Here is a 20,292-nt window from a genome sequence, read left to right as displayed (position 1 = left end):
AAATCGGAGCATTTACAAGTATCAAGTCAACAGACGAGTGTTTCAGACTGGAATGCTATGAAAATATTGCAATTAAAAAACCAACGTTCGTCGATTACATATCTCTGAATATCTGGTTTTTGTTAACAACGGATATAGGTTGCCATGTGGATAAAGGTGAACTAGCGTTAATATGATTTTAATCCTAGATGACCCCTATTTCTACGATGCATTGATCTGACATGCCACTGCTGTTAAATCTTATTATACGCAACAGAGATACATGAGCGCAACTTGATTTTATGGCTGACATCTTTTTTGAGGCCTCAAATACAATATGTATTCCACCTTCATACAAATGTGCCTGTCTTTTACCTTATGGTACACATTTTTGGACTGATACTCTTAGAAATTCCTTCGTTTTTGTTCCAACAAAACAATGACTTTGCTGTAGCCTTTTAGTGGCGGAATGGTCATTTTCAGGTATTGCTGCAAGTTTGTTACATTTGCCAAGAAAGTTTTGTTTTCCAGTGTGTGTGTCTGTTTGTCTCTGAATAGCACAACTCAGACTAGCAACATTTTCAAGAGGAAAGAAAGTGACGTCATCCATAAAATCAATGTTGTGAAACCACATCAGGGATCTCTGTCGCTAGGCAGCATAAGCGGGGGTGTTAAGGGGTCCTGAGGAGTTCTGCGAAGGCATGACAACTTGTTCTGACACATACCCGTTCAGCCGGCATGCCCACTGACCCCCACATAGCCGGCCCCATCTGAGGAAGAACACATCAAGTCACACCCCTGGACACACAATGGTATGGTCCCAAACTACAGTCAGGTTTGTCTGATTCTCCAGACTGTTCCACTGAGGTTTGGGGAAGTTAATGTCTTTCACTTTTCCCATCCCGACAAAGATATTCCCATCACAAGCCACTTTAAGGGAGGTCCTCTAATTTCTGGGGTCTAATTCCACATTTTGTTCAAATAAATCTTTGCCAACCAATACAGACATTCTGCGATTATGTTATAGTTCATTTTCATGCAAAGGAATATAAAGTGAAATGTGACAATATCACAAAATGTTAATGTAAAATTAATGATATACATGTCCCTCAAGCGCCAAATAGAAACATAATAATTATGGTAAAAGCAAAGGGTGCAAAACAGATTATAAATTTGTATATGAGTTCTGCGTGAAACACAGTTATGGTAAAAGCAAAGGGTGCGAAACAGATTATATACATTTGTATACGGTGGTATTGATAATAATATTTGTAACGTTATATTTATCAGTACAAGAAAAAAAGGTGAATCAAGGAGAAGAAAATATCTTCAATTAAGACAATGGTTTTGATGAACCTCCTTCCATACTTACCACAGCTCTAGTGTAGTTGTGAAAACTCCATGTGGGAACCTCCATCTAGAAAACATTTGAATGTGGAATATGTTTATATGAAATGATAATGTAACATAGCTTATAGTATACAGCAATTTGGCTTTGATTTTGTATGATTGGTAAGTATGACAATTTCTTTTAAAAAAATAACAGACTATAAATTTACAGAAGATCTAAATAAACATGGCCTGATGTATGTAATCTGTGAAATATTACTTCCTGGCATCTTTACTTACAGATAAACTCTTAAAGGGACATAATGTAAAATTAAAGTCACTGTTTTCGGTCATTTCTCTACATAATGAGTTGAGTCTACCTTATTACACTGCACAGCAATATTTACAACGTATGGATACGGCTTTGTTGAGCCGTGAGAATGTCTTGAAATATGCGCACTTCCCTCCGCCGCTTGAGTTGTCCGCCATTTTATTCAACTCGCCGGCAAGCCACAGTGCGCTTTAGAACGCGTTCGGTGGTTCACTCGAATCATTACTGAAGTTTGTTGAAAGTCCCGCTACGCTCCGAAGATCTGCGACCGCAACGGTCGATTCGGAAATCTATGGTCGGCTTACTTCCGGTAGGCTACCCGGAAGTAAGTGAATTTGGTCGCGGCTTACTTTGACGTTGTTAATTAGCACTAGAAATGTGATAAAATGACGCAGATAAGTTAGAAATAAGTTGCAAATGTCAATCTGAATGGAGATTTTCAAGTTCAGAACATTTGAAATTTTGGCGCCATATTTCTACATTATGTCCCTTTAAAGAAATCTGTATAAAAATTCAGTCTTTACCAACCCATCCCCCCCAAAAGAATGATTTCTAGACCCCTCTCACCAACTTTTCAGTAATTGCAGTGATAAGTAAAATCTGCACTAAAATTATAACCTTCATAAAAAGTTGTATTGTATAGACAGGTATATGTGTTAATGTTAATTCTCTCTTATAAAATTACTTTTCATTTCATTTGATATTTATGTACATGCATGTCTGGGGTTACCCCCCCCCCCCCCCCCGGGCATATTGAAAAGTGTCAAGATAAGGCAAATATGTCACCACTGGTAATATAAAATAAACAAACAAACAAACAAGTTACAGGGCTCGAAATGCTACCTGCAGGTAAATTTTAGTGCAGGTAAAATTGGAGCTGTGCAGGTATTTCTGGTGCCTACCTGCACCTAACCTGCACAGGTCCAAGTACTGGGTTTTATACATAAATTTCCTATGATGTAGGTGTATATGGATTGTTATTTGCTGCATTGACTTTTATTACCTGTAACTATAAAAGAAAATATTGCAATGATTACTTAACAATTTTAGTATGATCCATATCTCCCTAAATTCTGAGTGGTGCAGGTAAAATTTGTCTTGTGCAGGTAATTTTCAATGTTACCTGCACCAGTGCAGGTATGCAGAAAAAAGTATTTCAAGCCCTGAGTTATAAATGTACAACAAGACAGTTTGCCATACCCTTTCATGAGGGTTCTTGCCCATCTGGTCTGGCTTCTTCCCAGCTATCCACTCCTGCCACTGTCGCCGCGTTGTGGCGCCATAGATGTTCTCTTCGTTCTCCTTGTCGAAGCTGATGTTCTTGGCGGCGCGGAAATCATTGCTGCGCGTCGGCGAGCTACTGCTACTGCCGCTGCTATTAGAGCGTCCGTTCCGCCCTCGTTCGAGCTACGACACAGGAAAAAAACACAGAAGGCAGGCAACGTTAACTTACACAGCATGTCTATTACTCCATTTCTGTATACACATTTATGGATGTCAACTAAACACAGAGGAAAGGAAACAAAGTGACAAAAAACAAGTTACAAGAGATGAATATGCTGTGAAACTGCACTGTCAGAGCATATGACTTTTTTTATGAGTTTTTAAACTAGATCATGGAATGTAAAAGCTACAGCACTGACATTTGTAAGTTAAAGAGAAAGCAGGGAAAGGCACAACTGGTACTTAGATAGCCCTTATAGGGAGAGAATGGTAAAGAATGCAAGCAAATGTACAGAATGCAAACTAGTCTTAATATCCAATTTAAAACCCATTGGATCTAACGGAACAGAACATCTTCTTGTCAAGAACGGAAATTTGGTCAACGAAACCAAAGAGCCAACAGGGGCAGTCTCAAAGGTTCACACAACTTCCTTGGATGAAATCACTTTTGTTTGACCTTAGTTCAAAATTCTATAGCGACAATACCTTGTGTTATTATGGCAGTATCTTACATGGAAGATTTCTGATATGTCTTCAAACAAAAGTAAATTCTTAAAGAAAGCTATGCATACCTTTGAGATAGCCCAAGGGTGGTTGTTATTTTGTAAGGAATCTTAGCACGTTATACTCACCCCCTGAGAATTATTATGAATTTTACTACTGAAGTAGTCTTCCAACTGGAATAAAAACACAAAACACCAAATTACTACAAACTCAAACAAACAGCCTTTTATCTCCTGTGGTCTGGGCAAACTTGTCTCATCAACAGCGCCTCCTGCTGGAACTTGTCATCATTGCAGCAGCAGGTGCCAGCCTTCATCTTCACCAAGCCTTTGGAGTTCCGTCCAGGGTTGACTTCATGACATCATGGCATTAACGACTTTCACTGTAACTATTACTTCTTGGGCTCCATGGAAATAGGTTCGGGGTGTCAGTTTTCTTGCTTTTAGTCTCAAATCTCAAGACAACATTACAAAATCAAATTGGTCAATTGAAATGTTCTTTAGCCAAATCTTTGTCTGTTTCAATTTTTTGTCGATACAATCTAATGAATCCCAGTAATAAACAAAATTTTCACATTCTGAAGATTGTACAAACAGTACAGGAGGCATTTTTAAATACTTTTTTAAATAACATATTAAAAGGAAAATCAGTCAGTCTGGACGTTCCAAGCTCGGGAATTTAAGATGACACAAACACCCGAGGAGACAGAAGGCTTGAGGAGGAGCATAAAAAATCAGGAAATTTGACAAGAGATTTTGTACGCTTGATTTGGTTGAATTTGTCACAAATAGCTTCCCCCACCCCATAGCATGAACTCTAAGTGTGTCATATATGTATGGCATAGAGACAAGCAACAAAGAAAACAAAGTCTGTAAACCATCTTCCCAAGATTGTACATGGAATAATATGTGCTCTACTTGTTGCCTGCTTTGTTAACAAAGCTTTTTGAATGTGGTTACAGTAACACATGGCATTTTGACAAAGAATTCAAATTTTGGTCCTTTGTTCTGCTTTGATACTTTTCCAATTCATGTTTATTTAAAGCATAAGATTGTGTAGCATATATAAAGCATAATGGTACACTTTTTTAAAATTTGAATATTGTCATCTATGGAGTACAGCACATTTCACATTCTTAAGGATTAACAACAATGATATCATTCTATGTAATGCATTGGGAAGGTAGCATTCAACAACAATGATACAGAGCAGCATATTGCAAAATTGACTGCAACTAGAAATGTGAAAATGGTTGAAAGTGTTCAAACAAAAAATGATTCGCATGTTTCTTGCAGGGACCTGATAATTTATGTAATGATCATCATCTTTGTAGCTGAAACAAGAAATCAGCCTTCATGTTATAATAAAATGTTACATATTTTCAGGTCAGGACAAAAATCTTGTCATAGTCTTTAGACTTTCTAGATTAGACAATGCAGGGCTCGACACATTTGTAGATATCTTTGATGCAGAGCTCTGAGTCTGTGTCTGAAATTATTATAAGGTCTTTTGTCTGAAGAAGACCATAGGTATGAGGACAAAAATTTGATAAAATTGCAAAAATTCACTCCAACCATTTAGGAACTTCCATTTACAGTCAACCACCTCCAGCAAAGCAAAAATGAGGGATGGAAGAGGACAAAGGTCATAATCATATCCCACAATGCATCTTATCAGTCTTACAATGCATCACATCATGGATAAGGCCACACCAATTTAATCAATTTTCAGAATCAGCTGCTCCTATTTTTCCGATAATGAAAAAAAAATCATTCAGCTTCAATTCAGCAAATTTTACATATTGAGACCATTCAAGCAACTTTCCAGCATAGCAGATTCCAGTAAGTACCTTAAAGTTTATAAAATCCTTAAAATGTGAAATACATTTATCATTGCTACAGTAACATTTTTCATTCAAGGAGGACTTTTGATAGTTTTCCATAAACTGGTGCATCCACTGTAGTGTTTGTTTGCCTTCTCAAGCTGATAAGTTATTATTCTTTATGTTTTGCATTTAGCCTTTATCTATCTTTTTTTAGAAACAACAAAATTAAATTGATGTGGCTTAAACCATCCTACAGCTACCAGCACTAACACAAGCAAAAATAATTCTTCAAACTATCCTTCGATTCCCTGCCCTGTTTAGATTAAGTCAGCTTTTCATTTTTCATTTTCTACCTTGTGGGACCAAAATTTTGGATACTGCCGTGAATTCAGTAACAGTCCAGGAAACAGTCTAAAATTTTTTTGCTGTGATACATGACAGTAACAGAAATCATTTTTGTAAATTTCTTTAAAACAGAAAAATACATTTCAAACTTGCTTAAAGATTTTTATGGATAAGGAGATGATTTTTAAAAATACATTACTTAAATTTGAAAAGATACTGGGGCTTCTCGAAAACCATATAGACCTTAACCCAAAAAATATTTGCGATTCATTCTGCCATTTAATAAGGGCTGTTTTCAGCTCTAACTTTTTTCTATCCCACTCGTTGTTTCAGGTCCATCATGTTACAATTTTTGTTATTTAACTGTCATTTTGAGCTCATGAAATACATCTTCATCAATTTGATGCCACGACGTTCAGATCTTTGTGATGTGAAAATTTGTGTCTGTCCCAAGAAGCATATTTCTGTTTCGGGATAGAGGGGCCAAACAGACAGCCCTACTTTCAGTGTGATGTAACCACCACCACTGCCCTGTACAGCAGGTGTGTGACTCCACGTGACCCATTCAGATTCATACAGTGTAAAATTCCCAGTGTCTTCACAAATTCAAGGTAACCATGTAGTGCAGGGTTGTAGCCAGCACCTGTCCTTCAGTCCTTTGAAGGAATTTTGCAGCTGGGGACTGAAAAAAAGTTTTCCCCATTCCGTCCCTTGGGACAGACAAAAATTGATATGTAAAGATATAAAAAAACTGAAACCCATGTGTTCTTCTTCACCAAAACAGATGCCATTGAACAGCTTAGTCTACAAGCAAAATTTGCACCTCAATATGCAGGAAATAGTGTTTCAGAGGGTCTGATAATTTTCTGGGACTCAGACCCCCTAGAAATGACGCGCAATGTCACACCATGCCTTTGGTGCTCGATAGGATTCCCATTCAAAATCGAGGGGACTGAAAATGATTTCAGGCTGGCTACAACCCTGATGTAGTGCTACAAGTCCATCCTTCACAATCCATGATCAGGGGTGGAAATGGAGCAGATACTCACGATTGTTCTGTCGATCACGTGCAGGTAGTACGACACGGGCTTGCCCGTCCACGAAACGGACCCGCGTAGCGGAGACAACTCCGACACCCGCATGATCGTACCTATATCTGTAACATAACAGGAAACAATGAGAACACAACTGTGGTGGTAAAACAGTAACTGTTGAACAGGTACATTTGTAAATAGTTTCATTACGTTGGCCTCAGGGAAAACTGTTGTGTATCTGGTTACCCGACCAACCACAGCAAAAACATGTCAATCCAAGCCTTTCTTTTGGGTGTTGACCGTTGGCAAGGGACAAAAATATTTTCAACATGACATTAACATGTCATAAAATACTGTTGGCAGATGCAAAACTTTGGGTAGAATTGATCTAAGTCTGTTTCTATCGAGAATTGTAACTAAATGGATCAGTCAAAAATCAGTAAACTCAGAGAGATGTTCATCACAACTTACCATTGAGGTTTCTGTCCGTGATACGAAAGTTGAGAGGACAGAAAGCTTTGGAAGAGACGACTTTAGCACCTGTAAAAAACAACATCAACTTTAAGTACACATACATGTCAAATTTCCTGCAATGTCAATATAAGAAATATATAGGTGAATATTTATCTTAATAAGGCAACTTTGCAAACAGGATTTTTTTAGTTGTCTTGTTGGTTACCTTTAGAGTAAGAAAGTTATGAATGGACTTATTGTAAAATTTCCCTTAAGAGATTCAGTAACTTCCTTTCATACCTGTACTTTTTAGGCTAGTCTTAAGTTATGGAATACACTGCAATCTCAGAGTGTATTAAATGGTATCATTTGTCAATTCTTTAAACTCCAGGCTCTCATTGTTCCTTGTTCCTTGAATTGAGGTGAAAACACCACTCACCTTCTTTCATGTTTGCGAATCTTTCCTTGAGTTGGTGGTCCACGGAGGGGCCGAAGGCAAAGTTGTTCACAAACACAATACTGGAAGGACAGAGGGAATTTTGCATCAGATAATTTCATGTTAAATAGTAAGCAAACCACATATCAAAAACATATTTTCCTCCATCATAACTAAAATGTATTTAAATAAAGGCTTGTACTGTAGATGTGGATTTCAGAAAGTCTCTAAGGCCACACCGATTTAATTTCTTGGTTCACGGATTCGCTCGCTCCTATTTTTTGGGAAAAAAAAATAAAAATAAAAATGACCACTCAGCAAATTTTCACCATTAATGAAACCATTCACCAACTTTCTGGTGTAGCAAATTGGCCTTTATATTATAAGCTCCTTAAAGTGTGGGTACAGGTGCTGTTACTGTACAAGAATAGTGTTTTTGTACTTTTTTCAAGCTGAAAACTTTTTTTCTTTATGTTTTGGATTAGCCGTTACCTTTACCCCTACCATTTTACAATTTTTATTTTTATTTTTATTTCGCCCTCTCGCTCCATATTTTTTATGAAAAAATCCGTGAACCAAGAAATTAAATTGGTGTGGCCTAACCTTGACCTACACAAAGTTTGAAATACTGTACGCCCAAACCCCACCCACATACAGATTTTAACTAAGATAATCATAAAACAAAACTGCAACATTGCCATATCATCTCCCTACCCCCTTTCTACTGCCGCCCCCATGAACACTTTCCTGGAATCTTACTTACATGCCCTGCACAGAAATGCGTGGGCTTCAACTCTAACAAGTACATCTTGGAAAGATCTATACTTTCTTCAGATGCAATAGTTCAATATCTCAATATTACACTTATAGAATGTTAAGTGTGGGCTTCTCCTCTAACTAGCCCATCTTGGAAAGATTGATACTTTATTCACATGCCTTAGTTAAGTCTTTCAGTTACTGTACTACATTTAATGCTAGTTCACCTTTATCCGCAGGGTAACCTAAATCCGTTGCTTAAAAAAAAGGTATTTAGGGATATCAAGTCGATGGACGGTAGTTTCAAACTACAATATTTTGAACATATTACAACTTGAAACCACCGCACATCGACTTGATATCCCCTAATACCGTGTGGGTAAACACAACGAATATAGGTTACCCTGCGGATAAAGGTGAACTAGCGTTATAGAATGTAAAGCCCCACCCCCAATGGGCTATGACTAGGACAGCATTTACAATCAAGTATGTCTTTTTAATGTATTTCCTTACCTAGTATTGGCAATTTTATCTTTGAATGTTGGAGTCAAGAAATCCCCCTTCTCCAACTGTGTAGTAAAAAGGGAATAGTTAAAGGTATGACCAGCATGCTAATATTTCACAAAGTAAGAAGCTAAGATGTAACAGCAACTCTCATAATTCCACCGGATGCCACAACACTGACACATGAGAAAAATTACAAGAATATAAAGTGATGTAAAGAGATGTACCAATGCAGGATCAGTAATCCTGAGGTATATACACGTCAGATATTTAGGTGCTAAAGATGATCTTGAGAAGGCCTCTATAACAAAGTTTTCTTGATGTGGCACACAGTGGAATTATGGGAGTTGATGTTGAAGCTTTCCACAAACCAAAGTCTTGGCACTAACTTGACCAAAACTAAAGGTCTTTTTGTCAGTGCTAACGCCAGTGTTACATGTCATTTCAAGCAAGTCTTTGGCTGCAGGATGTTGACAGCAAATAGTATATCAAGTTTACAAGGAAAATACTTAAAAAAAAGCATCAGACTTACTTTGTACTCCCCGTAGGTCTTCCCATACCACTTCATCCACTTCCTGAAGTTCACATCCATTCTCTGTACAAAGTGAAGAAGATAATTTCAAACATTTTACCAAATGCAGTACTAAAGAGAAATGCTAGAAGGTGTTTGTACCCAAGGAACTATAATCTGACAAACCCAATAATGTAAGAATCCCAGTTAAGGTTATTATAATGAAGACATGCTCACCTCCGAGTATAAGGCAGGGACTTCAGACTTCTCCACACCGTAACAGAACCGACATGGCGTGGAGGCTGCCACCTGGAGAACCACCTGTCCAACACCTGTACACACAAGAAACACACCTGTCTAAAACAATTGCTATGATACAATTGTATAAAACTTGACTGGCCAGATGCTTGGATTGTACTTGCTTGAGTAAAAAGATCATACACTTAACTTAAAAAGGCAACTTGATCCATTGTGCAGAGTTTCCCTGTCTTACCATTAGTTTCCCTGTCTTACCACTAGTTTCAAAGGACAAATTCCTCCAGGGAGACAGTATGACCTACATTCCACCATTGCATACCAGAGATACATCTGGAACAGATATAGGGGGGGGGGGTACTTACATACCCAGCATACTGTGGAGTACTAGCATTCTTGGAAAAATGCCTGTGCAATTCCTAGAATTTTTGCAGACTGAATGCACTATATACCACTTGACGACTCCCCAGAGGCGTCGTCAAAAATTCAAGCGGGAAACAGTCTTAACGCAATTCCTGTCCTTGGTGCTGAAGAACTGTCACACTAACTGTCTTTTCCTTACAAAATAACTGCTGTATACAACTGACAGTCTGGATGCTTGTATAGTGTTTCTTTAAGTGGAAAGGCCTTATTGTTCACTTGTAAAAATTGTTGCAATGCAGCAAAAGGTGATCATTAATGGCTACAACACAGGGCTTTAGCCAGCGTCCGTTTTCCCGTCAATTGACGGAAATTTGCTGCGTCTGACGGAAAAATTTTAAAACCAATCCGTCAACCTTGACGGACAAAAATCCTTGGTGGAAGTTACAGGCGGCTTGGGGACGCCGTCCACGGCCATAAAAGCCACACACTGTTTGTTTTGCTATTGTTATGATTGTTGACAATGTGTGTCGGCGCCCTTTCGCATACGATAATCTCATTAAAACCCGTTTTTCAAGGTCTCAGTTCAGTCCTTCTAACTAATTTTCGCGGTTTTCGCGACGGTTGTAATTGGCTGACGGAAAAAAATTTTGAGCTGGCTAAAGCCCTGCTACAACATTGACACTAGTGCTGAATAACTACCACACTGACTGTCTTTTCCTTTCAACTAGACAACTGCTGTGTAAGGCTGACAGTTGGCATGCTTGTATAGTGTTCCAATCTTTATTTGTAAAATTGTCACAATGCAGCAAAAGATACTGGTACATTGACACCCCTATTCCTGTCCCTGGTGCTGAATACCCATCAAACAGAATATCTTGTCCTCCTTACCACTGCCCAGGTCCATGAAGGTGTCATCCTCCGTGATGGTGATCTCATCAGTCATCTGGGCGATCAGGTCAAACGAAGTCTCTCCATACACCTGAGGGGTCATCCAAAAGATGGTGAATTACTTCAATATACCATGACTAAAGTAACTTCAGTGATGTAAAAGATGTGCTATAGTGGCAATACCCATACCTTTATTTACCTAAAACATGAAGGTCATAATGTACTGTGTTTGCCTGGTGTAGGACAACACATTACTAGCAGATATAAGGTATGTATAAACCCCCTTGCTTTAACTTATACTCTAAGGATAAATTTGAACTAGCGTTATTCTTGGACCTTTTGGAAATTAACTTTTATTAGGTGAAGGGGCAAACTCGATGTCTTGAGATGAAATAGGTAGACAATTATCAAAATACATAGACAGTTATCTAATTATAAAATACATACACAATTACAAAATACACAGACAGTTACAAAATGCATGAACAAATACATAGACAATTACAAAATACATAGACAGTTACGCCATTAAGCAGTTACTCAAGCAACTGGATATGATTTTGGAAACGGTCAGACGTTTCAACTAGCATCCACTAGTTTCCGTTAATGACACTGAAGTGGTCTGGGAGAACTGGTCTTTTATATCCTAACTATGAATGCAAAAGTGCTGAAGACATTTTGTTGTCCAGTAGGAAAAAAGGTAAGACGAAGTCAAGCTGAAGAGAATTTGGGTTCCACATCTTACCGTTTCCAAAATCATATCCAGTTGCTTGAGTAACTGCTTTGGGCCATATCTTATTACCTGGATGTCTAACCTTCATTGGCGTAACAGACAGTTATTTTAAACAAGTTTACTTCTGGAGAGAACAGCTCGTAGTTGTTGAGCCTGTCGATGTTGACAGTTATTTACCAACAAAATACATAGACAGTTACAAAACACAAAGCACAAACAGTTAGTTTACCTCAGGAGAAAAGGGCTCGTAGTTGTTGAGCCTGTTGATGTTGACAGTTATTTAACAAAATACATAGACAGTTGCAAAACACAAAGCATAAACAGTTAGTTTACCTCAGGAGAAAAAGGCTCGTAGTTGTTGAGCCTGTCGGGGTTGTCGATGGAGTGGTTGTAGACCTGGGTCAGGATGTGGCGGAGCAGGCCGCGGGACGGGCGCGTCTGCAGCTGTGCCGGCCGCGTGGTGCCACGCACCTGGTTACCACGGAAACACTTGGCGTGAACAGTGACGAAACGAATGGGGATTAAAATAAATCAAAACAAAAACAACAAACAATCCAATCTTTTTTTTTTACATGCATTCAAATTAAGTTATGATCAAACTTTTACACTGAAACATATGATGTAGTAAAATGACATGGATATTCAAGTTGTACAAATTCTCATATGTTGCTCTGCGATAATGACTTTTAACATTCTTTGAATCACTTATCCATTGTTTTCTTGGTATACTTTCTTTTCTTGGAAGTCAATTGGTTAATGCACAACTTATCAAGTCAATAGTGTATAAACTCCCTTGCTTTAAATCATACTCTAAGGATAAAGGTGAACTAGCGTTTATATTTTCAAAATGTACATTCAAACTGTCACCCACATCTGAATTGGACCATACCCCTCTCCCCAAACCTGGGCATAACAAGGAAAATACATTCCCCTCCATCACTATATTGAGCTTTCAGTTTAGCATTAAGTTTTCTTAAAATTCTGAAGAGAAATAAATTAAATTTGTGCACCTTAATCTGATTATAACCAGAAACTGTGCATACAACCTCCTCATACTCAATACTCAAGCTTTTGGCTAAGTATTCAGTTTTCTTTAAAAATGTTTAATCCGAAAACGAGTGTCAAGTAATGTTTGTGGAATAGTTTTCCTAACCAGCTGCAGAGTGGCGTCGATGGCACGGTTGTACTTGTCACAGATGGTCTTCATGCTCTCGTAACTCTTGGTGTCGTAGTCCAGGAGAACATTGTTCTCCATCGCCAGCTTCAGCTCGGGGAAGTCCTCGCAAACCCACCTATCACAGGGCAGAAAGACATTGTGAAGGACTGAAGTGCTTGTTACCTTATCTCTAAGCAGGGATAAACAAGTCCACTAGCCCTATTGTCCAGGGCAAGTGAAAGTGCTGTTCGGGCAAGTGCATGTCCTACCCAACATGTCCGATCGGGCAAGTAAGATTTTTTCCATTGATTTTAGTGCAATTTTGATATACTTGTTGCTTTTTACAGTCATGACATCAAGCAATTGTCTACAGAGAATTCCATTGCTGGAAGTGAAAATGCATATACTAGTAACAGTGACATTTGAATTTTGGGCAAGTGAAAAATTGGTTCGGGCAAGTACATTTTTTATGTGCTTGCCCGATAGGACAAGTGGATTTTAGAAAACTTGTTCAACCCTGCTAAGTATTGAGTTTGACATATATAGTAGAGTGGACTCATTCAGCTAACTGACATCTATTGCACTGCAGTCATCCCTCAGTAAGACACCTGGAGTTGCATAGTTAAAGCTGAACTTTTATTCAGCCTACCAAACCAAATTCATTGTGTATAAATTGTTCAGTTGCTAGAGATTATGCGACTCCGGCGTCCTTTCTGAAGATGTGGGGTAAGTGTATGCGGTTGGTTCAAGGTTGTCCTTTCCCACATAATCCATTGAGTTTGACATAGTTTGAAACTTGAGGTCTCATTGATGAGTTTCTTCTTCCCATAGACTTCTATGTTATAATTCGTGGTTTAGATGGGCGCGTTCATAATGAAGCTAAGTGAAATTTCAGTAGATTTTTCATTCTATTTCGAGCACATTTACCCTATATCGTGGGAAAAAATTGCAAATGTAAACTATACGTAGGAACTTTTCTTATAGCAATTACAAACTACGATTAGTCAATTCCCACAAAAGGCACTTTTTCGCTGCTATTGTACAACCGCACCACTCAGAACCCACGACTGTGTACCTCCTACCTAGCGCGCGGCTGCAAAACTTTACCTGCTAATCTCTTCAGTTACAAATAAGCTTTCACCAATCTAACTTTTGAGATCAGTTCCGCTGGCTAAAAGGGAATTTCTCACCGCTAAAAACATGCATCCGTGCAGCCGTTCATTTTTTGGCTCGGATTTCTTTTAGGGTACCCACTCGCGGAGTAATACATCAATGAGACCTTGAGCCTTCCCATTTCTCTTTATGAGCACGATTTCTGGACTAACATTCATGAGGGTGGCACCAACTTGTAAAATGGCACGTAACCATCATATATTTATCAGATGAGCACCATGACTGATTATATGGATGAGTCATGTGTCACTCAGTTGAAAATTTTCCTATCAATGTCAAACAGTTTGACGTAGCCACGTCGTCCTTTATTATAGAGCAAATCAGTAATGTGGTGTTGTGTGGGCTTAACAGTTACCAGAACTCAGAGTAGAAGTCCTAGGTTCAAATCACGACATGCTACCAATATTGTGCCCTTGGGAAAGGCACTGAACATGACTTTCCTCATTTAAATCAGATGGAATTGAGTACCTAGCTATGGCAAGGTAGGACGTTAAATGGAGGTCCTGTGTTTGCGGAGAGCCACACCTCCAGCAAATAAAATAACACGACTACACTAATTGAAAAGAGTATGGGGTCATTCCTGGTATAAGTTTGTCACACCTTAGTAGCTACAGAGTCTTCTTTAAGTTGAAGATGGCAGCCTAAAAAGAAACAAAGAACATGCGAAATACACATTCATGTCTGAAATTTTTATTCCAGGTACAGATACTAGTACAGTTACACTCTCTTTGACTAGTAAACCCTTTTGTTGTGCCACCCCTCATTGCTCAATCACAATCCACTCCCACACCATCTTACAACTTCTTACTCCTCGTTACTGGAAAACCCCAGCTTTATTATAACCAAGTATACTACTAGGATTTAGTACTAGAAAGGTTTATCCAGGAAACCCCTGCACCTTTCCCACACATGTCTAGAACAAACAATTCCGAGAAACTCTCTACTGAGGTACTTTCCCTATGAACAGCCAGGTGGGCGGCCTTTCCTAAAAGTCTAGACCTGAGTTTGAAATGAAGCATGGAGTTGTGAATATGCCCAGTTGGCACAAGTTCTTGTGTGTGGGCGCTACTACTACTAAATTAGTAAATGTGATGAAGGGCTCACGACTGCCCGCCTACAGAGTGCTGTCAGCTCAGGGTAGTAATAAAACTTGTAGAAGGGATATTTGAACTGGGAATTTTGAAAGACACGATTTCTCAACTACTACTCAAAATCTTGGAGCATACATTGGATAAATTGAACAAAAGCCCACACCAAAAAAAAAAAGACTTGGGTTACCATAAGGTATAATTATAGCTATATCTCAAGATGGAAGCCAGGTGCATTTCCCTTGGACAGACTAGCACCTGCATTTAAATCAGGCCGTCTTTCCAGCCCAGATAATGACGACTAATTACTGGTTGGTGGCCATGGGTGCGCGTACAAACCATTTGATTTACTCTCCTGCATATAGAAAAAACTACAGCAACCAGACCATTTCCAAGGAATGGATAATAGAGTCTGTCCAGGGCTAGAGTTTCCCAGTCACAACTGTAAAAATATACCACTGGGGCAGAAAAATGCTTGGGTATCTGCTAGAGGTTGCCCATAATTAACGCAAAATTTCTGACAATTTGGAATGTTACAGGTACTGGAAGACAAGTATTTTAAACCTTGTTAACCTCACATGAAACCATCCTAACTCAGTTGGGACCTGAGTTAGTTCCAGAGATGAAAGCCACGTGTAACGTAAGCATACAACACCTTCAGGTAATGCCAATATGTCTCATCAATGACGCCAATCAGATACTTTTCACCTTTTAAAAGAGCGCACGTGGCAGTAAGACACGTACGTTAATTTACGTCACACAACTCGTCAGCCTCTTTAACAGGCTCAACCCCACGTGGCCACTGATCCAAGCATCATAAAGGGAACCCCTTTCAACCCGCGCACACGTCACTGAGACAAGTACGTCACGCGGGCGTGTGATGGGGTTCAAGGGTCAGGGCGGGAAGGAAAGTCTGAGGTGTGTCATACAGGTGTACGTGTGCATGTGGGGGCGTTGGAACAATGGATTTTGTCTGTAACAACACTAGGTCCAGGGACTTATGTACAAGAAACTCCCGTAGCAACCCTGGATGCTAGAATAAGCCTTTCCTTTGTTTACTTAGTTGCTAATAACCCCACAGTCATGTTATTAGAGTGTCTGAACAATGACTTCATTTTTAAACCACACCTGATTTCTTTGAATATACACTTCCTGTCTATACATGTCGGTACAGAACTGAGAAAAACACTTATTCATAACAATTTACTGCAGGCCAGGAAGGTGTAAAAACAGATGTTTTATTGTTTTTGGAATAATTTCAGTATCTACAATACCAAAAGTCTTGTCCAGAATGTTTCGGTGTTTTGAAACAAAGTGACATTCAACAGGTACAGGACAGCACAAACGTGAAGAGTGACATTAACATAGAAATGTTCAACATTCACAGATTTTACTTGGGTAACATTCTTTTCTGTGTCTACAAACTGCAGGAGAAGGTGATGAGGAGCGACCTTTAAAGGACAGACCAATCTCAGAACCTCTGAATCAACCACAGCGTCAACAGCTCAAAAGAACAGTGACATTTGAAAAGAGTACAGTCAAGCCTTACATCAATGATCTCCCCAAAACCAGCCAAGGATCTTGTAGAAATCTAAACATTCCCTGACCTTTTAGAATTGACATTAATTGCTGTTATATAAACATGTGATTATGTAAACTTTTGAAATCTAATATTTGGCTAAAAATATGATATTTGACGTAGATTGTCTCCTAGTAACAGAGGAGCCAATTATGTAACCCTTTAATGTACCACGACAAGATGCTAGGCTAGATGATCTGAAGCCAAACATTACAGTACACTTTCATTGACGTGAAAAGTATAACCTTTCATTGAAGTGAAAAGTATAACCTTTTCACTACCTTTTAACCGCAAATTCTGACACAGCCTGTAACATTTGGAAAGGTAGCATTCACACAACAACCACACACAGAATATCAGTATGATATTTAACAGTAAATGTGACATAACCAAGACTTACAATGGTTTAGGAAAAACATGACCTTCACAATTTGTGGAACGCATGCACCCCACATTTATTCCACACAAGGGCACTAAAGGTTGAATGTTTAAGTGTGAACGTGACTCCTAACAATAAAGAAACACCCCCGAAGTATATCAGTGAAGCTTCAATGTCATTAACCATTCCTCCTACAGACATACAACCTTGGAGATGGGGCGAGATGAGTCAGGAGGATACTACAGCCAGTTGGAAATGAAGGAGTAGCGACTGCATGTCGGTTATTACGTAGCAATAACTGAGACACACGCAGACATATTACATGCATATTACTGAATGTTCTGAAGAGATGGACAGTCTTGTGTGGGTGGATGTGTCAAGCCTGATCCGGAGGTACGGCAGTTCAACCACTTACTGGATTAAAGCCTGTGATACATCAAAAAGAGTATGTCTAACTCTAAGTTAACAACATTTTCTTCTAAGAAAGACTGCTTGTTGGGGGGCCTGGAGCTGGAGAGTTAACTACTAGTAATTGACATTGCCTACGTGCATGTGAGCGCTGAAACAACTGTCTTCTCAGATTTGTTATGTTTTTACAAGCTATTTGACTTTAAGGAAGCCATCAGCGGGAGGAAAACCTAAACAATGGTTCTGTTTTCTCCTCCTTGAATTTTTACAAATTCCTAGAGTAAAGTCTTTCGATGAAGCTCTAAATCTCATCAAATATTAACATCACATTCCCAGTCTGAATGAATGGAATTCTCTTCGCTGTGCTGGGAGTACAACTCCAGGCTTGTCATCTTGTGGGACACAAAACACTTGTACATTGGAATGTCCCCTACACAAGTTGCAAATACCATTCCCAAAGAAGGCATTTAAATGTCAAGGATTTTCTTCCATTCCAGACTATGATACAGGGGAAAGCCTGCCAAAACACACAACACTGAACTGTAGTAATTCTGAATCAAAATCAACTAATGACAATCTTCCAGTGGCCCTGATGTCACTGCTAAGTCATCCATCCATCCCAAGGCAAGTGATGACCGTGGAACCAAGGCCAAAAAGGCTTTAATAACGTTTTTGGTCCAACCTAAGCAAACTGCTACAACATGTGTTTGTATGTACTGACAATTTCACACAAACATGTATAACATTATATATACTATGGATATGGATACTTTGTCAAAGCTTTATCTCGTAGTAGGTTCACCAGAAAATTGGCAGAGAAAGATCATACCTACAGACATAGATTCACAATCACAGCTTAATTATAACACAACAGAACAACCAAATAATCAGTAACAATTTCATGTCCATGTTAAAATCAATAGCATTGTCTCACCACTGATGGTATCATTTCATTCTTTTTATTCCAACCGCTTCCATGCTACTCACCATACTCCAATGGAGTGGCTGTCCATCAATTTATTTTTGAATTTCGCACGTTCATAAACTATGTTTCGCAAGAAATTAAACAAATTATCCTGAAATAGACTACTACATCAACAAGGTTAAGTTATTTTGAGCCAATAAAAATAGAGCCAGACTTTTCAGACCTTTGAAGAGCAGGTGTGTTTACATCAACAAAAAATGGGTCCGGAATTCAACACCAAGTTTGTTTGGAAAACATGGAAGAAGAAACGTATGGCAATGCATTGTCAATGATTTTGATTGACTGATTGTTTTCTCTCTCTGAACACAATGTGTGCTTGAAACAACAGTGTGCCAAATGAATGATCAATGATGACAGAGACACAGGTGGTTGCTTAAAAGTAACGTTATCATTCTTCTCGGGGTGGTTACGAAAACATATCTATTGAAGATTTTGCAATTTCATTTTCAAATAATGTAATAATGATATGGTAACCTGCATGATGGCACGATTGAAATTGTCCACAAATTCTGTAATCGCCTTGAGGTCAACTTAGCTGTGAATGTCCATATACAGGGTTTCATGATTTTATGATATGTTGCATTTTTATTTCAAATCAAGGGAGAATCTAACAACATAAGTTGATGGCATTCCGAGAATTCCAGGGTCAAAATTGTAATTATGGATTGGATATATTTTCCAAATCATACTTCAAATAATTTTTCCAGAGTGTTGAAATGTTAATGGACACATATCAGACTTCACATCAGACACAGTAAATGGGGGTATAATTTGTGGAACACTTCTTAATAATTCACACCAAGTATCAAGAGCACGCTATAACAAGAAATCGTACTGTAACATGTAACTGTTGCTGTATGTAACAGAAATTTTGATACGGACTTCACATAAAAAATTCTACGCATGATTTCCATGCGTACATTTTGAGAACAAGTACGGTAGTACAAGGCCAGGTCTAGACTTGTCCCTGTAACTGGGACGCTACACATCGAACCGTGCCAAAAATAAACCAAAACAAAACAAAATTTAAAACCCTCGAAAAACGGACCACGCCGTGCCGGGCCGGGACGCTAAACCGTCCCAACAACTACCCGATCTTTACCGTTGAAATGGCACAGAAAGCCGCTACTGCGAGGTAACGGCACGGGAAACACGTAGATGTCGGTATTATAAGTGGAAATGTTTTATTACTCCCGGCACGAGGTGTCCACATAAATGGGTTCCCTTCCCCCAGCGAGACAAATGGTTGGCTAGTGGATAGCGCCGGGAATACATCAATCACCCTACCTGATCGTCTCGATGATCTCCAGCGCTTCGTCCCGGTTGTTGTCCTGGATCGGGAAGAAAAACACGGCATTTCTAAGATCAGTGGGGTACTTGGGTGTATAAAATCGTAAAATTTGGCAAAAATTGTGGCGTGAAATCCGATAGTCGGTCGCGTTGAGGTCAGGCTGATCCCAACGCGTTGGTTCGGGCAGGATACTTACCGACTGCAGCGGCCAGTGGTAGATCGCAGGCTCGGCCCCGGCAGGGCTCTTCAGCCGAAGCTCCATGGCCATCTTTTCCACCCTTTCCTGGTTGTCACCAGAGGGTAAAGTGGGGAAATCCTGCTAATTCTGACTCATTTTGTTCTATGTTTTCGGCCGGTAGCTGTTCAGCCACCGCACGGCTGACAAGATCTCGCTATTAGGGTCTGGGCGGGAGAATTCAATACAATCAATAACAAATACTTTTTTTAAATAAGCTAACTCCGCATCTAAATAGAATAAAAATCAGGTACAAATATTGAATTTCATGTATAATTAGTGTAATTGATACAATAAAAGGTACGTTGA

General features: G+C 39.0%; 1 protein-coding gene across 9 annotated transcripts in view; it reads right to left on the bottom strand.

The window, feature by feature from the left end:
- The window catches only part of LOC118431258 (histone-lysine N-methyltransferase, H3 lysine-79 specific-like), a 33,344-nt gene extending 13,052 nt beyond the window's left edge, over positions 1-20,292 (bottom strand). For 3 of the 9 annotated variants that reach the window (XM_035842365.1, XM_035842370.1, XM_035842371.1), the window contains exons 1-15: positions 19,945-20,290; positions 19,745-19,788; positions 12,843-12,981; positions 12,023-12,178; positions 10,957-11,047; positions 9,688-9,782; positions 9,472-9,534; positions 8,949-9,004; positions 7,683-7,762; positions 7,262-7,330; positions 6,806-6,912; positions 3,715-3,759; positions 2,840-3,046; positions 1,352-1,396; positions 705-749 (exon numbers count right to left, since the gene is read on the bottom strand). In XM_035842365.1, the coding sequence (XP_035698258.1) occupies positions 705-749; positions 1,352-1,396; positions 2,840-3,046; positions 3,715-3,759; positions 6,806-6,912; positions 7,262-7,330; positions 7,683-7,762; positions 8,949-9,004; positions 9,472-9,534; positions 9,688-9,782; positions 10,957-11,047; positions 12,023-12,178; positions 12,843-12,981; positions 19,745-19,788; positions 19,945-20,016 (1,314 nt within the window). In that variant the 5' untranslated portion in view covers positions 20,017-20,290. Of the gene's footprint in view, positions 1-704; positions 750-1,351; positions 1,397-2,839; positions 3,047-3,714; positions 3,760-6,805; positions 6,913-7,261; positions 7,331-7,682; positions 7,763-8,948; positions 9,005-9,471; positions 9,535-9,687; positions 9,783-10,956; positions 11,048-12,022; positions 12,179-12,842; positions 12,982-19,744; positions 19,789-19,944 lie in introns of all 9 variants that reach the window. The other 6 variants (XM_035842367.1, XM_035842366.1, XM_035842364.1 and 3 more) reach the window with 6 other exon arrangements.

Source organism: Branchiostoma floridae, chromosome 15, assembly GCF_000003815.2.
Source record: "Branchiostoma floridae strain S238N-H82 chromosome 15, Bfl_VNyyK, whole genome shotgun sequence".
Lineage (NCBI taxonomy): Eukaryota > Metazoa > Chordata > Leptocardii > Amphioxiformes > Branchiostomatidae > Branchiostoma > Branchiostoma floridae.
Note: the sequence above shows the minus strand (reverse complement) of the source record. Positions and strands in the feature narration are given on the sequence as shown.